We start from the raw sequence: 20054 nt of genomic DNA, 5'->3' as shown, positions 1-20054 counted from the left end.
AAAATTTTTGCAGGCAATTTATCTGGGAAATGGCTGGTGTTGTCGCTTCAATCATCCTGGCACCATGGCTGATATGGTGTCAGGATGATTGAAGCGCACTGTTTCTATTATTACATTGTAATATAAAATGAAATAGTTCTCACCATAATACAGAATCAGTGGGAGCCTTGAGTGTGTCACTTGCCACCGTCGCCTGCCACCAGATGCGGATTGTCACTTGCCACGTCACCTGCCAGAAGTTGCGGATTGTCACTTGTCATGTCACCTGCCACACGTTGCAGATTGTCACTTGCCACATCACCTGCTGTCACCAGATTCAGACTGTCAATTGCCACGTCACCTGCCACACGTTGCGGATTGTCACTTGCCACATCACCTGCCACACATTGCGGATTGTCACTTGCCACATCACCTGCCACACATTGCGTATTGTCACTTGCCAGGTTGCCTGTCACCAGATGCAGATTGTCACTTGCCACACGTTCTGGATTGTCACTTGCCACATCACCTGCTGTCACCATATGCAGATTGTCACTTGCCACGTCACCTGCCACAGTTTGCGGATTGTGACTTGCCACATCGCCTGTCACCAGATGCAGATTATCACTTGCCATGTCACCTGCAAAACGTTGCGGATTGTCACTTGCCACGTCACCTGCCACCCGGATTGTCATTTGCCTGCTACAATTGTAACTGACTGTGTCACTTTCCTGCTAAGTTGGGGATTGTCACTTGTGTCCCAGAGTGAAGTCAGGCATCAGAGAGATGATGTAATTTCTCTGCTGCCCACAGCTGCCTACACATTGAGGGGGGAACTGTAGGAATGCAGGACGGGTGCTGAGTGGTGTGAGATGATGTCATCTCTCTTCTCCCCTGCCCGCCGACCTGCGACCAAGCCAACCAAGCCACCAAGCCACCCGCCTGCTCACTCACCCACCCTCAGAGCTGCCCGCCCACTGAGCCGCCCTCTAAATTACCTGCAACTAATTTCTTGTGGGGGGGGAATTGCCCTGTTGCCCCCTACCTGGATCCGCCCCTGGTATGGCACAACTGCAAACCCACCAAGACATGGCCATCCATATAAACTGACAGGCCTGGCATGCATAGCATTAATCAGAGAAGCAGCCAAGAAGCCCATGGTAACTCTGGGAAGAGCGGCAGATATCCACAGCTAAGGTGGGAGACTCTGTCCACAGGAAACTCCACAAATCTGGCCTTTATGGAAGGGTGGCAAGAAAAAAGCCATTGCTGAAAGGAAGCCATAAGAAGTCCTGTTTGCAGTTTGTGAGAAGCCATGTGGGGGACACAGCAAACCTGTGGAAGATTATAATCTGGTCAGATGAGACCAAAATTGAACTTTTTGGTCTAAAAGCAAAACACTATGTGTGGTGGAAAATGAACACTGCACATCACCCTAAACACACCATCCCCACCTTGAAACAAGGCACCATGGCCTTAGAAGCCAATACCCTTGTGTCTGCAGCTAAAAAACAGTTGTGACCATCTGTTGTCAAGGCCTAAAATAAATGTTGGGGCAAAAACTACATATATACTAGTGTATATAGTAATAAAGGAAAATTGCCCTACATTTTATATCTTGAAAGTACAGAACACTACTTGTTGATTTGCCAGAAATCCATTGTGTTCCTAACTTCCCCATTTGAGCAAACACAGAGACTGTTGCACTAACATTCTAACCATGGTTGTCAGCCCCGTTTGCTGCACTACAAAACTCTATCTATTAGGGGCATGCTGAAAATAATTTGAGCTACCAGCAATTAGAATTTTTTATCATCAATACATTTTTATTGAAGTTACCACAGAACAAATAAAGAGCATAATAAAATAGAAACAGAGCATATGAGGGATAAAGCTTCAAGCCCAAAGACTCCTCCGGACAACAAAACCTTACCAACACGCAGAAAAATCAATAATTGTGTTGACCTAGTCTGGGAGACACTCCCTCCCCAACACCCCCTATGGCAGGGATTTGCAATTAGTGGACCTCCAGCTTTTGAAAAACTACAAGTCCCATCATGCCTCTGCCTTAATGTATCAAAAAATTGCATAACCATTAAAACAGGGTATTGAGAGGAGGAAGTTGTATCAATACAGACTACTCTAGTAAGAGGGATGGAAGAAAGCAGGTGAGAAAATAAACTTCTAATTTTCAGGCAGTCCCATCACATGTGGAGCATAGAGCCCCGCAGGTTGCAACCACGGAAGCATAGGGAAGAAGAAGTCAGGAACATCTGGTGGGAACAAGTCTGATGGGGATACCATCTTGTGATTACCTTAATACTGGCTTCTATGAGGGAAGTATTCAGGATTCCTTTAAAGGAGTGAAAAAAGGCATTATTCCAGGTCTCCTTCTCCCAATGTTCTGAGGGTTCTCTCTCACATGCTTCCACAGATGGTAGTCTGGTGGGGTTAGAGGAAAGCGATCTATAGACAATCGAGATACCTCCCCTATTCTTTGAGGCAGTGCCACACCACTGTTCATATTCTGTGAAGGTTGAGGGATTAGGTTTGTTGAACCAAAGCTTATGGAGGAAATGTGAAATATGGTGGAATCTGAATCATTCAGAGTTTGGTAAGCTCAGTTTGCTGATACAATAACGTAAAGTAAGCAGTCCTAGTGATGAGAAGAAATGTCCTATGAGATACATTCCCTTGTTTAACCACCATTTGAATGAGCCTATATTCATGCCAGGGAGAAGTTGGGGTTGTGGAAAATATGGTTCAGAGGTTGGAACAGTGAAATTAAAGAGGGAGTCCCACAGTGAGAGGGAGTGAGATAGTGTGGGGAATAAAATAGGAGGTCCAGATTATGGGGTGCACCAAAACAGGAAATCCAGGGTGTAAGTGTGGGCTGCCTGTCTTTCTATACATACCCAGTCCAGTTTCTCGTACTACATTTATATTATGGACAGTTGGGCTAAATGAGCTGCTTGGAAGTACAAGATTAAATTTGGGAGCCGCAGGGCCACCGCTGGTCCTCGGGTAAAACAGCACGCATTGGACAAAGCAATAGCCCAATTTACCCCAAATTTTTTTTTACCATTTTACCCTGGAAAGATCTTAGTTTGTCTTTTTTAATCATAATGGGGAGGGCTTGGAACAGATAAAGAAGGCGAGGGAGTAGTGTCATCTTAGCTGAGTTGATCCTGCCCAATCATGATATCTCTAATGGCGTCCAAGTTTTTAAGTCAAACTTGAGTTGTCAGAAAATCAGGGGATAGTTGGCCTTGTATAGATGTTCTATTTTAGATGGGCGGTTGATTCCCAAATAGAGGATGGCTGAGTCACTCCAAAGGAACCAAATATAGTTTTTCAAGTTCTATAGTAATGTGGGAGTAAGGAGATGTTCATTGCTAGGGATTTGAAAAGATTAAGTTTTAAGCCTGCAACTTTAGCAAAGGCATCCAAAAGTTTACAAGCTGTGGAGTGGGAAGTGACTGGAGAGGTTATGAAGAGGAGTAAATCGTCCGCAAAAAGGGCACATTTGTGTATTTGAGTTTCCTCACTGAACACCCTGAATATCTTGGTTAGAATAGATAGCTATTGCTAGGGGAGACAGGGGACATCCCTGCCTGGTGCCTATAGAAATTCTGAGCATTCAGAATAGAGTACTTGAACTAGAATTCTCACTTCTGCAAAGGAATAAAGGGCACTGATAATTCTTTAGAATTTTTCCCCCGAAAACCCCAATCATGCAGGGTAGCAAATAGATAGGGCTAGGAGACAGAATCAAAGGATTTTTGAATGTCGAGGGAGAGAAGCATGATGGGGCTCATGGTGGTAGGTCTCTTTGTAGCACCCATTTGGGCAGGCGAGAAATCCATTGAAGATTCTTGCAAGATGAATTTGTGTTGTAGAAGAAGATGTTCTCCCCCTGGAAGAGTAGTGAAGGAGTGGGTTTTATTCTTATATGTGAATTTAAGGGCAAAAGGGAAGGCACACCAGTATATTATTTCTTTTTGTGAAAGAATTGTAAGGAGAGGCTTCAGGGATCTTCTTCTTTGGATATTAGAAGGTGAAACCACAGAAAAGATTTGTATAGGGGTTCCCAGACAGGTCAGTGTGGAATGTTGATGTGACTGTCTCACGATTTCCTCCTTCACCGCGTAAAAATGTGGTTTGACGATAATGTCTCTAGGGTTGCCATCTGTTTTCTTGATCGAGTTCCATCCTGTGGGGTGGGATATCAGGGATAAGATGTTTGATAAGCTCATGCACAGCTGGGATGACATTTGTGACAGACTCAGGCAAGCCCCTGATCCTGAAGTTGTATCTTCTGGACCTATTGTGCTCGGAGTACTGATTTGCTCTGGACATAGTGATGTCACATTTATGTTCTATGGCCTCCATCCTGAATCCCAGGTTATGGAAATCTGCCTTAATGTCCCCTGCGATTTTAGCTGCGGTCTGGGCCAAGCCTTTTTCAAGCAGGTCAGAGAGTCTGTAAAATAAGTCCCTAGAATTATAGGGGATGAACAGGTAAGAAGTTCAGGTCCAGGGTTGTAGCATCTGTGGAGTGGTATGACACCCATAGGAGTCAGCGCAGCCTCCCCCATAGCCCGTCTCAGGAGAGATTCATTGGATCCGGGAGAGAGGGTCGCTGATAAGGGACCCGCTGCATGTGGCTGGGGGGTAAAAGAGAGTGTAGCTGGGGTCAGGACTTGCCTTGAGTCAGGCTGTTTTGCTGGGTCAGGAGCATGCTGGTAGGCTGCAGTCGCCATCTTGGATTCGACCTGCTCTTCTCCAGCCCCAAATTGCTGTCTCAGGTCTGGCCTAGCAGAGCCCCCAGGCATGGGGGTGATCTGGGTGTCTTCCAGTGTGAGGGGCTGCAGAGTGGGACTCTTTAGGGGTTTGTGCTCCGCACTCATGAGTGCTTGCAGGTCAGGGCTGAACAGAGCTCCTGGATCACACTGCCATGCTCGAAGTCCCACACATGCGCCCAGCAATATGAATTTTAACGTTCATGGTGATGATGTTGCATGGAGTAATAAAAGCTGTTTCTCACTACAGGGTCAAGGTAAAAAAGAATAATGCTGGAACATGCTCTAGGTGGGGAGAGGGAGGTCTGGGGGTACATTTGGGTAATGCCTAAACATACACTTTGGTAGTGCAGGTATTTACAATGTTAATGATATTGCTTTATATGGACAGTAAAAAGTTGTAGGGGCCTCCTCAGAACTATGTGGCTGTAAATTATTGGCGGTCCTACTCAATTTTTTGCTTTGTCACTAAACCTTTTGAATAACAGAAAAATAATGAAAAGTGTTTTGATTTTTAAAAATTCACTTTTTTTCTCAATTATACACATTCATTAGGGTGGCACAGTGGTGTAGTGGTTAGCACTCTCACCTATCAGTAAGAAGGGTCGCTGGTTCAAATCCCAACCACAACACTACCTGCCTGGAGTTTGCATGTTCTCCCTGTGCCTACGTGGGTTTCCTCCAGGCACTCCGGTTTCCTCCCACACTCCAAAAACATGCCAGTAAGTTAATTGGCTTATGTCCAAAATTGGCCCTAGTATATAATGGGGACCTTGGATTGTGGGCTCCTTGAAGGTAGGGAGCAATATGAGTGTGCAATGTACAGGGATAGGGACAATTGTAGACACTCACTCAGGTTGAACTGGATAGACTGGTGTCTTTATTCAACCTTAGTAAATATCTCTTACTTGGTATGCACCATATTTTCCTGTGACACCTTATAGCAGGGCTTATTATGTAACTGAAATTAAAGGTTTTTAAAGCCTATAATGTCTTTGACGGATGGGGAGCTGTTGCCTGTCTTTGACGATCTTCTGTGAAAGGTGATTGAGTGGTTGTCAAAGAGTGATAAGAGTCCGATAGAGATGGAATGAATGAAAGGATTGTGTTCATTACACTAACTCTCATTGATAGCTGCTGGCTCTCGGGTACATGTTTAATGTATGGAGCAAGACTCATCAGGAAAGTAATATGTTCATCCTGAGGGTGTATACTCTCCTGTTTGTTCAGTAGATTTTGTAACAGTTTAATCACAGTTTCATAGCATTGTTCCTCCTCTTTCCTGTACAATGACATGGGTTCAGATATTGGCTGGGTAGCAGTAGCTATGGAAGCTTGTGTACTTATCCAAGAACCTTTTTCATGATCCCCTTGTTCTTCAGTTTTCTTGGGTATATGTTTCGATATCTTGCATGTGGTAGTAGAGGGAACATGTTGTTTTGTATATGCCAGAGAATCCTCTTTTTGCACCACTTGATCTTTAGTTTTTTTGAGCACATATTTGGGTATCTTTTGAGATGCAGTACTTGTGGTGTGCTGTCTTGTGGATGTCATTAAATCCCCTGTTTGTTCCACTTGCTCTTCAGTTTTCAAGAGTATATATTGAGATAGTTTGTGAGTAGAGTTATCTGTGACGTGTTGTCTTGTGGATGTCCCATCATCCTCTATTTTCTCCAATTGCTCTTTATTTTTCATGGGTACATTTTCAGATACTTTAGCTTTCTTACTTACATTCTCTGATATTTTGTTTGGAATGGTGATTTTTACATGATGTATTGAGGATGTCTCAAGGTTCTCGCTCAGAACTATTTCTTTCTCCATGCCTCTACTTTCATTGACATCATTGTTTGCATTTGTTCTGTTTGATGAAGCATTTAGGTATCTCTCTGTCCTATAAATTGAAAGTAACATATTGTATTAATAAGTTTACTTTAACTTACTGGTTTTCAACACACCTGCCCATTTCCTTTAGCCAGAGCAATTTTCCTCCCCGATAAATTGTACATTAGTACTTCTTATTACAGATTTAATAAAAACCAACGTGTCAGTTAAAGTTGCTATTCAGGTCTACATGTCTTAAAAATTTAGGCAAGGGCCCAAAAAAATATTATTTCACTGTTATAGTAGTTTTTCCTGTTCGGGAGATCTATCACCTTAGCTAGTTAGCTGTGTGCTGTATGACTAGTCTTCTTAACAGCCCCCCCCCCCCCCCACAAGTTCTGCATGGTTCATCTATGTGAGCTAGCTCTGCTGAGTGCTTTTAAGAGACCCATGGGAAGCTGGATAAAGCCGGATGATAACAGGACCACTGATAAGGGGGTAGTCCCAGATCCCATGTACAGGGTCCAGGCCAGCAGGGGGGGCAACAGGGGAATCGGATATGGGCAGTAGAAGAGGTGATCTATAAAGCGGGGGGGAGCAACTAGAGGCACTGATCCCCTGGGTGTCTCTAGTCCTGATGAAAGGAGATTGTTAACCCCTTAAATATTTTGGCAGCTTTGTGTTATTTTGTTTTGGTTCATGTTATTCCATGTAATCTTGTTTAAGACTCATTTTTGAACTCCAAGACCAGTGGTGGCTTACATGATCTTACGACCAAAATGCTCCTTTCATATGTAGACACAGTGGCTTGATTGGAGCTAGACTGCTTTTAAATAAAAAAAAAGTTATTTCTTTTTTTTTTCTTTTTTACTGTTTCTGTATATTATGACATGTCAGGAACGTATTAATGCAGACTTGTAAATTTACTGATAAATCCACTTTAAAGCACACCTATACCGAGAAAAATATAGAGGCATTTCTTGCTGACCTTCTTCTGTAAGTGTTAATTGACTAGCTGTCATGCCAGTCTAGTGACCTAAGTTCTTTCTTTGTCACTGACCCATAAAAAGCATGCAGTATGAAAAGTCAGAGCAAAGACAGAACTCCTGATCTGCATGCTTGTTCTAGGTCATTAATCCAGACAGTAGGCAGAACAACTTTAATGAGCCACTTATGCATTTCCAAGTCTCAGGGCTGGCTAGCCTGAGGCGACGCAACTGCAGGGACGGGCCTGAACGAATATTGGGTCCTATTGATTCAAAGGTGCACTGGTGCCGTCTCAGCGAAGGGAGAGGCCCAACAACTGGAGAAGCACCCAGGGGAGGACTCTTCAGGAGAAGGCCGTGTGCAAGGCTGGCTTCTCTGAAGGAGCCAGGAGGCTCAGTTGAAGGACACTTCATGGATCTACGCTCATACGGTATCACTGGACCGGCTGAGAGATACTGGTACTGGGACATTTGTCTATGTCCCTCACTTACACTTAAGTCTGTGGCAGAGACTTTTCTCAAGTATTCTACATTCAAGTCTGTGGCAGAGACTTTGCTTAACACCCCATTGGCTGCTAGGCCTAGTGAGAGGAGGTCTATCCGGGGGTTGTAAAATCCAGCTGTGAAATGGTTATTCTCTGGATTTCTTCTATAAGAGACTTGTCATTTTTGCAGTCCAAAGTACCTGAACTTAATCTTAACCCTCTACCCTAAACTGAGAGACTCTGTTTATACTTCAAATAAATAACCTAAAAGAAGATTCAGTGTCAGTTTCCACATTTCTTTGGGCCATTTACCACTGGAAACCCTAGAAGGAGAAGCAGTCAAGAAGGTAACGGTAAGCCCAATAAAACCAGCAGCTCCTTCGGGGGTCAGTGCTACATTTGTTATTTGTGCTAATGACTATATCTGCTCGACAGGTATATAATAATCCTTGTATTGGAATTTCTGTGACAAATTCTACAACCGATACTCATATTTATACCCTGCCTCTTTTCAATAAACACTGATTTGAATAAAATGAATGCAATATGTCTCAATATAACCAGAATGTACCTTCTATCTCTCTTTTCCTTTGTTTCAGCTCTCAAATGCAACTTTATTTCTGCTGTTCTCAGTTTAGTGCCAATTGAATTAAATAGCATAAAAAGAGAAAGATTGTAAAAATATGACTGCAGTATCAGAAATTACTTTTACGTGTGCTTGTGCTTTGCAGAAGCACAACAAAGCAACAAGTTCATAAAGCAATTCCTCCCATACTGAATTGTATTGTAACTATACTATCTGACCTCATGTTGTAAAGAGCAGAGCAAACTGTTGGTACTAACTAAATCATGTATAATAATAATAATAATAATAATGATAATAATAATAAATGTTAGACCATCCAACTGTTTATACTTATTCCCACAACAATCTGTTTGCTTGCAGGATCCAAGATGCCCTTATATGTAAGTGGCAGAGCTTCCTATACCCAAAAGTATTGAGTATGTTTCTTTGATATCTATCTATCTATCTATCTATCTATCTATCTATCTATCTATCTATCTATCTATCTATCTATCTATCTGTTGTGCTCGTAAGTTTACATACTCTGGCAGAATTTATGATTTCTTGGCCATTTTTCAGAGAAAATGAAAGATAACACAAAAGCTTTTCTTTCACTCATGGTTAGTGTTGGGCTGAAGCCATTTATTATCAATCAACGGTGTTTACTCTTTTTAAAGCATAATGACAACAGAAACTAGTCAAATGATCCTGATCAAAAGTTTACATACCCCTTTAACATCAATGACAGCTTGAAGTCTTTTGTGATATTTGTGGATGAGGCTCTTGATCTTCTCAGATGGTAAAGCTGCCCATTCCTATTGGCAAAAAGCCCCCAGTTCCTGTAAATTATTGGGCTGTCTTGCATTGTTTGAGATCTCCCAAGAGTGGCTCAATGATATTGAGGTCGGGAGACTGAGATGGCCACTCCAGAACCTTCACTTTATTCTGCTGTAGCCAATGACAGGTTGGCTTGGCCTTGTGTTTTAGATCATTGTTATGTTGGAGGGTCCAAGTACGTCCCATGCGCAGCTTCCTGGCTGATGAATGCAAATGTTCCTCCAGTATTTTTTGATAACTTACTGTATTCATCTTGCCAACAATTTTGAGCAAATTTGTGTGCCTTTGTGGCTCACACATACCCAAAACATCAGCGATCCACCTCCGCTCTTTCACAGTAGGAATGCTATACCTTTTATCATAGGCTTTGTTGACTTCTCTCCAAATGTAGCATTCATGATTGTGGCCAAAAAGCTAAATTTTGGTCTCATCAATCCAAATTACTTTGTGCCAGAAGGTTTGAGGCTTGTCTTGGTGCTGTTTAACATATTGTAAGCGGGATACTTTGTGGTAACATGGTAATGGCTTTCTTTTGGCGACTTGACAATGCAGCCTATCTTTCTTCAAGTGCCTCCTTATTCTGCATTTTGAAACAGCCACACCACATGTTTTCAGAGAGTCCTGTATTTCACCTGAAGTTATTTGTGGGTTTTTCTTTGCATCCCACACAATTATCCTGTTTGGGATGGAACCAGGAGAATTGTGGCTGAAATTTTAGTTGGTCTACCTTACCGTGTTTTGGTTTCAACAGAACCCCTCATTTCCACTTCTTGATTAAAGTTGGAACACTACTGATTGGCATTCTCAATTCCTTGGATATCTTTTTATATCCCTTTCTTGTTTGATTCAGTTCAACTACCCTTTTCCCACAGATCCTTTGATAATTCTTTTGCTTTTCGCATGACTCAGAATTCAGAAATGTCAGTGCAGCACTGGATGAAAGATACAAGGGTCTGTCAGGAGTCCAGAAACTCATTGACCTTTTATACACACACACTAATTACAGATCACAGATCACAGGTGAAGATGGTTACTTTTAATAGCCATTTAAACCCCCTTTTGTCAACTTGTGTGCATGTTATCAAGCCCAAATCACAAGGGTATGTAAATTTTTGATCAGGGTCATGTGTGTAGTTTCTGTTGTGATTATGATTTAAAAAGAGTAAACTCTGAAAAATGGCCAAGAAATCATAAATTCTGCAAATAATGTAAACTTACAAGCACAACTCTATCTATCTATCTATCTATCTATCTATATAACTTGTACTTACGGCTTCATCTTAGTTAAGGGAGCAGTCTTTATTTCAGTTTTCTGTGCTTTCAGTTGACTTTCGAGATCTTCTTTTACAGCACACCACTTTGTTTTTAAATCTGTCACTAAAGAAAGATTTTGAAAAAGAAAATATTAATATATGCTCAACAATCTCTGCATAGGTCTATGGTCTGTAGTTGGCTAAAATGACCTGTCATGTGTTTACTATTTACTTTACAATCAAGATGTGTGTGATCTATTGTCCCTTATTGGGAGCAGACTCTGTGGCAACTGTGCATGAAAGCTTAAGTTTTAGTAAATTCCCTCCAGAATATAAAGATATTATTCATATAAGGTTTTCCAGATGACTCTGCTAAGCTGTCTTTTTTTACCTAATTGCCTGCAAAGCTTACACTTAGAACCACCAGTAGCAGTCAGTGTTATATTAAGCCATATTAACATCAATGGGAACTGTTACCTAAATATTTTCTTTATTCCTGGTTTGATGTCCTGGGCTTCTAGGACACAATTGCCTTATTTCTTTAACTCAATTATCTTTCAAATGTACTGCTGGCACCATCTCTGTCCCTACCCATTTTTCACTCGTTCTTCCAGAACACCCTGCTCTGCTTGGTAACTGTTTTTATTGGTGTGGAGATCTGCTTATGTGATGTCTTGGCTCTACATCTTACTGCTTCTACCTCTAAAGCCCCGTACACACTATCAGATTGTCTGCTAAGTTTTTCCTTCAGATTTACCAAAACCATGTAGTAGAAGGGCCTGCCTGATTGCATACACATTGAAACTCCTAAGGTTTGACCTCATATTATATGGTTTTGGTAAATCTGAAGGAAAAACTCAGCAGACAATCTGATAGTGTGTACAGGGCTTAATGCAAACTCTGCTGATACATTTAAACAAAAATGGGAAAATACTGCGCTTTAAATCTAAGAAAATATACAAAATACCCTAAATCTCAGGAGCTGCAGTTACTAAGATGTGATACATCTAAATACCCCCACCCAACCGTATCAAGTGACTAATGTTACTGCGACATATAAATCATCACCGTAAAAATAAATACTTTTCCAAATGATTCATCAACATATGAAAAAATATATAAATAAATAAATACTGATTAAATAGATAAATAAATATCATACGCAACTCATAAGTACTCTTGTAAAAATTATAAAAATGATCAGGGTGAAACAATATTTGAATAATATACAAATTAAAAAATATTTAAATAATGAGTGAATGCAAAATAATCAAGTTAATAAATATCTGAATAATAAGTGAATATAAATCAAATTAATAAATATTTAAATAATAAGTGAATCTATATTAATCAAATTTATAAATAATACTGAAATATAACAGTGATTAAATAAATAATACTAAATTAAGACAGTGATGAAACAAGGTAAAAAAACACTAGTACAACCAAAAAAGTGCACGAAGCCAAAAGTGAAATAGTCCACTCAAAGGTATATTGAATGAGAAGAGTGACCCCTTAGGTAGATATCAATACAACGTGCAATCCTCCTTCACCAACACACTGTGCTGGTCCTCAATACAAATGCACGCTTACCAGAAGGAAGCATGTAAGAGCTCACAACATATGTCACTTAGTCTGCCGGATGGATCACAGATTCCCCACCAAATATGCCTGGAGACTCTCTCGGAAAAAACTTTCAAGTGCACAGACAACTTATAAAATATAAATAAAAAAACTTCCCATGGTGTAAAACTGGCAAGCAACTTTATTTGTAATAAAAGCACAAATACTCACAAACAGAGGTAAAATAACAGCGTATCTGCCAGCCGGCAAGCGAGCGCCCGTTCGCTCAGAGATCACGTGACTGCGTCAGCACGTCTAAGCCACCCTAATATGCTGTTGCATTTGTTTTTGCCAGGAGGTGCACAATAAGGATACAATAGCTTGTCCCACATTCACTCAACAGAAAAGATGTGTCGATGTGTGTGGAGCTATCTTTGTGAAGACAGCAGTGCAACATCATACTGTTTCACCCGGCAGGCCACCTCAGTCAGGTCTGCAGTACATGAGGCACATGTGCCTGCAAGCCCCTTTCAGGAAGGGCTTATTTACCAGTGTTGAGCTTGGATGTCCATACGTGAAGCAGAGGGCAATATTACACTCACATCTTCAAAACGTAGAGCTGTCTCACTATGCTGACAGTTTTAGGGCTCTACATTTAGCCAGTGTGCCCAAGCTATGTCTATGGGTTCTTTAAAGGATGTATAGGGTTCTCTAAAGGATGATATCTGAGACTCAACCCCATCCTTCTGCAGATATGGACCGGCTTTTCATGCCAGAGCCTCAATGCCCTCAGGAGGATTCCACCACCTTTCTTAGGGAATCCAGTCTTGTTTGGCTCACTACACAAGAAAGGCACATTGTCCTCCTTCAGTAAAATTACTTTTGTATTACTATCACACACTTTATATCTTATCCTGTATTTCCTCCCCCACAACCAGCACTTACTTCACAACCCACTGCACAGATTCTTTGTTAGTGGGGTCAATAGGCACGAAATGATCTGCATTCTCAGAAGAGTTACTCAATGTCTTCACAAATTCATTCAAAAATATCTTGATCATCAGATCAGGCACACACTTAATAGGCACCAGCATTGCTCAACTTTATCTTTGCTATCTATGTATCAGTCTATCAAACAAGTCTTTCCAGGTCACTACAAAAGCCTGGGGCAGACAAACTTACTTGGCGTGCCTAATTTTCACTTACAACACAGAGAATAATGAGGATAATGTTACTTGTCACGGCTGTCTCCAAAAAAAATCCAATTCACATTTTAGCAACTGGTGCCTGTTTCACGGATTGGGGGACATTTCGACAGACCCTTATTCTGGCAATGCCCAAATCTTGCTGCAGTGTGCAGAGTGCTCTCTGATTTCCTCATATAACCCGGGTCACTTTCAGTCCTAGAAACTTTCCACTATCAGAGCTTACTTTGACAGGCTCTTTGACATTTTTTCTATGACAGGCTGCCTTTTTCTCTACTTGTGTCAGCAATTCTGACAGTTGAATTATAAAAAGACTCACTAGACCATGAATTTCAACAACAACCTTGCCATAAAGAAATGTGAATATTTCCTATTTTATGCAACTTAATTACCTGTAAAAGTCTCCCTCATATAGATATCCAAAAGTCTTAAGACTGTTCCTGGGCACCAGCATTTTGAGTGAAACGTCTGTAGCCCCAGTCAACTCAGAGCTGTCACTCAAATGATACTCTATAGTATATTTCCCCACTGCCTGGCCAACCCATTTCCTCATATTGCAGTCATCTGAAGTATTCTCCCCGCACCTTTTTCCTCTGTAGTTCTGGCAAACCTTGTACTCTCACTATTGCACTATTTAAAATAATTGTTTTCCCATAAATGCTTAATTTTACATTTCTGCAGGGAACCTTTGAACGTTTTTTTTTGGGGTGCAATCAAGCAAGTATTTACAGCCCAATTGGCATGTCTTTCTGAGCCCTGTAATGACAGTTAGGAATGTCGCTACTGCGCAGCTCTAGGGCTTGCTGGAGAGGAAGCTGTACCGGAGAACTCCTTGCTAGTGCTTAATTCATTGTGTAAATTATTGCTTTGTCCACCTCTCTTGCTTTATTAATCTTTTCCCCACAAGTCATCAACTCGCTATTCATAAGTTCGTCAGATCACAAGTCCTTATTGAGGAAGGCCTACATGAGGAAACAAAGCCGTGCACTGTTATATAGATGTTTACCACCACACTGACACAGTGTAGAACAAGGCATGGTAAGTCAATAATGGGAGAAGATTAGTTATAGGGAACCTACAAGAATGGTGACTAGTCATTCTCCTCCAACTAGACAGTTTTGTTTTTTGTTTTGTTTTGGATAGAGTAGAGAGACATTAGAAACCTGTCAACCTGTAATGCTCCTTGTGCCCCCACTAGGGAGATTCAACCTCTCTATTTGTCCTGTACTATTATCAACAAAAGTGAAAATAAAAGAAAATCACAAATTTTGTGTTGATATCAACACACTAACAGAGATTAAAGTGGAAGTAAACCCATCGATTTAAACAGTTAAAAAAAAAAGGCATGCCGGGAATGCTAACTGCACATTGGCTGTGCTCTCAGCCAAACTATCAAACCATCCAGTGGCTGGTGTCATAACGAATCACATGTGCAGCACCATAGCAGTTGAAGATTAAACAGAGGCAAAGATGGCAGCTTCCTTGGCTGAAAACGATAGGGGAGTTTACTTCCACTTTAAATCTTCAAATGGGGACACTAGTTCTGATGACCCTAGTGACACACCAGGATTCCCTCACTTTGGAGGGATTTCTTCTCACTTTCTGTTTTGGCTATGGGACAGAAAGTGAATGGAAATCTCCCCAATGGGGAAAAAACTGATAGGGTTATAACCCTTGCTTACTCTATCCAAAAAGAAAAAAAGTTTTGCCTTTAGCTAAACTTTACATGTTTTAAAAAAAAAAATACAATTAAATTCTTATTTTTTAGTCTGAGATATGCAATGACATGTATTCTTGTGTTTTTATCAAAAAGTGTTAATTTAAAAACACATAATGTACTTACTTTGCGCTTCGTTTTCTTCTTCTGCAACATTTCTCCATTCCAGGGTTGTTTGTGGATCTACGTCTTCCCAGGTTTGTTTTTTTCTTAAATTGTCTGTATATGATATTTGTGTTGGATCGAATAGCTCTGGCTGTTGTTTTAAAAAGTCTTTAAGTTGGTGTACATCTATATCTTCTCTGGAAGCCATGGTTGTATCAGTGTCTTCTTCCTGCTGACATAGGTCGCAAGACCCTGAGATGACTTGATTTCAGAGTATCATTCAGATTAACAGTAAATATTTATATATCGAAGTCTCAATGGGGCGGTAAAGGAGGACCATCACCGGTAAATTCAACTAACGTGTTTCTTGCACTTATTGTGTGATTTTGAGTTACAGAAATACCTACTATGCATTGTACAGATTCTATCACCACATGTGAAAGCATTGTCTTTTAATCAAAGGAATGGAATAAGGGCGGAATCAATGCTGACTCAAACTGATAGAGAGTAATTACTACTCTTTTGTTTGGAACCCTGATGAAAATGTTACAAGATGCCATGTTTGTTATACCCAAGGGAAATGGTCATGCAGGTTTTTCTCAACAAATGATTAATGGAACTCTTCACTGTAAACACGCACATTGTCTATGGCAGCCTTCATTTTCAGCTACAGGCACAAAACAGTATAGAGTTGTTTTGTAGCAAAAAGACAGAATAACAATCTGCTTGTTGTATTAGTTTTTGATATTTGTATTTTGCTTGGTAGGTCCTGTCTTAAAGGATATACTTCATTTAGGGAAATTCGACATTAAAACACTTGTGTTCTGCCTCCGGCTGCCCAGCTGGCTAAATTCTAATTATGGTTCTCCTTTCTTTTGAATATCCTTGAATCTGATCTTATAAACATGTAGACAAAACAGTTCAATGTTATCAACCTCCCCCTCCCTCTTGAATCTACTGCAGTCTTCCTTACACACAGGGAAGTTGCAAAGCACAAGATTATGTATTATAAAGAGCTTACCAAATCTAGTTTTATTGTATATTGCTAAATGAGAGGAATTTCTAACAGATGCAATGTTTTCAGGATAGGTTAAAGAGGAACTATACTCACCCCTACTCCAGCGATGTAATGTGAATGAGCACCATCACTGGCTGCTGACATCATCGGCCGGCCTTCCTCTTGGTTCTGAACTTTGCCCATTTTGATTTGGACCAGAGTGATGTTCGTTAATCTCAGCAGATGCGGAAATTGTACACTGAGCTGCTCATGCTCATTGTATATTGCGAACAAGCAGGTAAGAATGCTTTAATGCAGAACAGACAGCGTGGTGTTGATTTACTAAAGGCAAATAGACTGATGCCCGCTGCAGGTGCAGATGCTATAGATCTTAGTCAATGAGCAGAAGCTCTGCTGACTTCCATCATCCAATTATGTGCAAGCAAAATGCAGTTTTTTTATTTTCCTTGCACATGATTGGGTATTCTTTGCAAAATGAAGCTTTAGCTCATTTACGGAGCAACCACACTTGCAGAGTGCAACTACACTTTGCAAAGTGCACAGTCTATTTGCCTTTAGTAAATCAACCCCTATACCTCTTCTGCATTAAAAATCCTGCCTGCTCACATTTTTGTTTATTTTATTAAGTAAACTTTTAAACCTGAAACTTTTCACTGTGTACTGCATATGTATTTTTATATATAATCTATATGTGTTATTTTATGAATACATAGAGCACACACAGTATAATTCACGTTTATGTACATGCTCCAAATCAACGTAGATTACCTTTTCATTGCTTTCCTCTGCTGATAGTTTGGCAGGAACTGTGTTTAACTGTATATTGACAATTCTCTCCCTTTTTTTGGAGCATTCAGGTATAGGTCTTCCATTGTTGCTGTGTGTAGTTACTGAGGAGCCAGCTGAAAAAAAGAAAAACAATAGCTATAGTAGTAAAATAATATAACAACCAATTTTATTAGGAAAATACTATTTGTCTGCATGCGGTAGAGCTGCCCACTTATACAGTAGTGTTGGGCTCATATTTTCTCACTAGTTAGCAAACCAGGCATTTTTTTCTATGCCAAAACAGCCCAGCACTTAAAGCGGGAGTCCGCCGGGAGTTCCGCTTTTTTTTTTTTTTTTTACAAGCCAGCAGCTACAAATACTGCAGCTGCTGACTTTTAAAATAAGGACACTTACCCGCGTAAGTATCGTCTCTCGGGTGCTGCCGCCGCCATCTTGGGTATGTGAATCAGGAAGTGGAGCCTTTTGGCTTCATTTCCCGGTTCCCTACTGTGCATGCGTGAGTCGCGCTGCACAATAAGGATGGTCCCGCTGTCTCTGGGATCCGTGTGTTTGCCAGCAGGCAGCGGGGGACTTTCGGAAAGGGGCGTAGATTCTGCAGAATCTACGCCCCTTTCCGCAGATAGCTATGCCAGAAGTGGGTGCAGATACCTGTACTGTACAGGTACCTGCACCCCCCTCCCCCCTGAAAGGTGCCAATTGTGGCGCCGGAGGGGGGAGGATTCCAATGAGCGGAAGGTCCACTTTAGGGTGGACCTCCGCTTTAATCTGTACTCCAGGGCACCCCTGTGACAGCTTACCACTATCACTTCTAAATACAGAAGCCAGCTGAGGAAGTCTTCCATTACATACTTGCTTTGCTGTGCTTTTTATTAGATGATGATCAGAGTCGCAGCGGAAGCAAGTAGTAGAATACTTCCTGTAATGGGTTCTAGATGCTCTTCCACTGCGGCCCCTAACTCTGTACTCCTAAATTCTGCCCACCCCGTGTGATACACACTTCCATACCTCACAACTTTTTGAGATGGGAATGAGGGACACCTATTAGCAAAATTATGTGGGCATAGGACAGGCCCTTCCCACTCCCTCCTTAAAGGAGAATTATACAAAAAAAATGAATTAAACCCATGAGTGCTTTTTTTTTAACCACTACTATTCCTTTATACTAACTTTAGAATTTTGCAAATGCAGAAATTTAGAAATTGGATGAAAGGTTTAGCACTGGGGAAACACTTTTTAAGATAGAAAAAGATAAAAAGTGCATTGCATATACAACTATATAGATCAAACCAAAATGAGGGACAAATGAGGAGGAAAGAAGGACAGAGGGACATTGTTCCAAATCAGGGAAAGTCCCTCAAAATTAGGGACAGTTAAGAGTTATGCACCCTGGGTGATACACACTGCTGTGCCCTATTGTTATTATTATTATACACAATTTATATAGCGCCAACCGTTTACGCAGCACTTTACAATGTAAATACGCATGTGATACGCACTCCAGAGCCCTGCGCCCCATGGGTTATGAACCCTTATGGCTGGCGTTATACACACTCCTAAACCCAGTGAGATATGCCCTCCTAAGCCTTGTGCCCTGTGCAATATGTACTCCTGCACACTGTACAGTAGGCATTCCTGAGCCCTGTGCTCCTGGATGTCACATACTCCTGCACACCAATCCTAAGCCCTGTGAGATACACACTCCTGCACACTGTGCGATATGCACTTCTGAGCCCTATGTGATAAGTACTCCCACATAATGGGGTTCATTTACTAAAACTGGAGACTGCAAATTCGAGTGCTGCTCTGCCTGTCTCGCCAATCTGATTCTGTTTTCAACCTGTTCAATCAAGCTTTGACAAAAAAAATAAAAAACTGGAAGCTGATTCTGTTTCTAAGATGAGCTGAACCAGATTTTGCACTCTCCAATTTTAGTACTTCTGAGCTCTGTGTGAATGTAATACAAATGGGTTAAAGTTGACTACTGATTTTGTGTCAGCAGTGAGTTAGGGGTTAATTAAATCTAAATTGTGTTGTTTACAAGATAGAAGTTCTCACATACCTCTGTGAGCAATATCTTGCAAGGTGTTGGTACGGATGTTGTTTGCAACTCTTTCGTTGATGAATTGTTTTTCCCCTCATGTATTGCCTTGCTGATCATATGTAGTATTGCTTTATTAACCATATGTAATACTGTGTCATTGATTGCACGCAGAAAAGATTAACTGCTAATCATAGGGAAATAAAGTTAATCATTTGTTTACGAGTTACTTTGTTTTGTGTCCTGTTAGTTAGACAATACAGTGATACATACTCATGAGCCCTGTGCCCTGTGCATTAGGCACTCCTGAACCCTGCACTATGTGCATTACGCAATTCTGAGCCCTGCACAGTATTTATTTTGTTGCACATTTCACACTACTGAGACAACTGCACTCTGCACACTTGGCTATTTATGACATACTCCTGATTACTGCACTTGTTTTGATATATTTTACTTTACATACAGTATTTCTGACCAACGTTTTTATTATCTCAATAGCTGTTGGTTGTTAAGACATCACTGACTATATTATGTAGGTTCTCTACAAGGCAGGCTGAAAAGCATAAAAAAAGTGATTGTGCCAAGCATTGTAAGTGTCCTTAATGCCGCATACACACGATCAAATAAGCGGGTGGAAAAGTCCGGCAAACTCAAGTCCGCCGGACAATCCCCCCGTGTGTAGCCTCCAGCATACTTTTTTGACCCGAAAGTACGGCGGACCTAGAATGCCGTGTTATACTCCAATCTTCCCGCCGGACTCGCATTTCGGCGGACAATCCGGCCGTGTGTATGCCAGTCCGCCGTACATTTGAAATGAGCGGACTTTTCCTGCCCGGAGAAAAGTCCGCTCATTTCAAGCGCGTCTCCAGGTAGGCGGGGCCCGCGAAG

General features: G+C 41.2%; 2 protein-coding genes across 3 annotated transcripts in view; both read right to left on the bottom strand.

Moving 5' to 3' along the window:
* Positions 1–20054, bottom strand: part of CLNK (cytokine dependent hematopoietic cell linker) — a 267728-nt gene that overhangs the window by 82082 nt on the left and 165592 nt on the right. For both annotated transcript variants that reach the window (XM_077477779.1, XM_077477780.1), the window contains exon 11: positions 17105–17238. In XM_077477779.1, the coding sequence (XP_077333905.1) occupies positions 17105–17238 (134 nt within the window). The remainder of the gene's footprint in view (positions 1–17104; positions 17239–20054) is intronic.
* On the bottom strand, positions 1779–15580 carry LOC143975405 (uncharacterized). The gene is made up of 3 exons (XM_077477781.1): positions 15340–15580; positions 10747–10852; positions 1779–6672 (listed from the first exon to the last, which is right to left on the bottom strand). The coding sequence occupies exons 1-3, from the start codon at positions 15524–15526 to the stop codon at positions 5766–5768; spliced, it is 1200 nt and encodes a 399-aa protein (XP_077333907.1). The 5' UTR covers positions 15527–15580; the 3' UTR covers positions 1779–5765.

This window comes from Lithobates pipiens, unplaced genomic scaffold (genome assembly GCF_037356315.1).
Source record: "Lithobates pipiens isolate NorthernLeopardFrog02 unplaced genomic scaffold, aLitPip1_a1.2 Scaffold_13, whole genome shotgun sequence".
Classification (NCBI taxonomy): domain Eukaryota; kingdom Metazoa; phylum Chordata; class Amphibia; order Anura; family Ranidae; genus Lithobates; species Lithobates pipiens.
The sequence above is the reverse complement of the archived record's forward strand: the minus strand, read 5'-3'. Positions and strand labels throughout refer to the sequence as shown.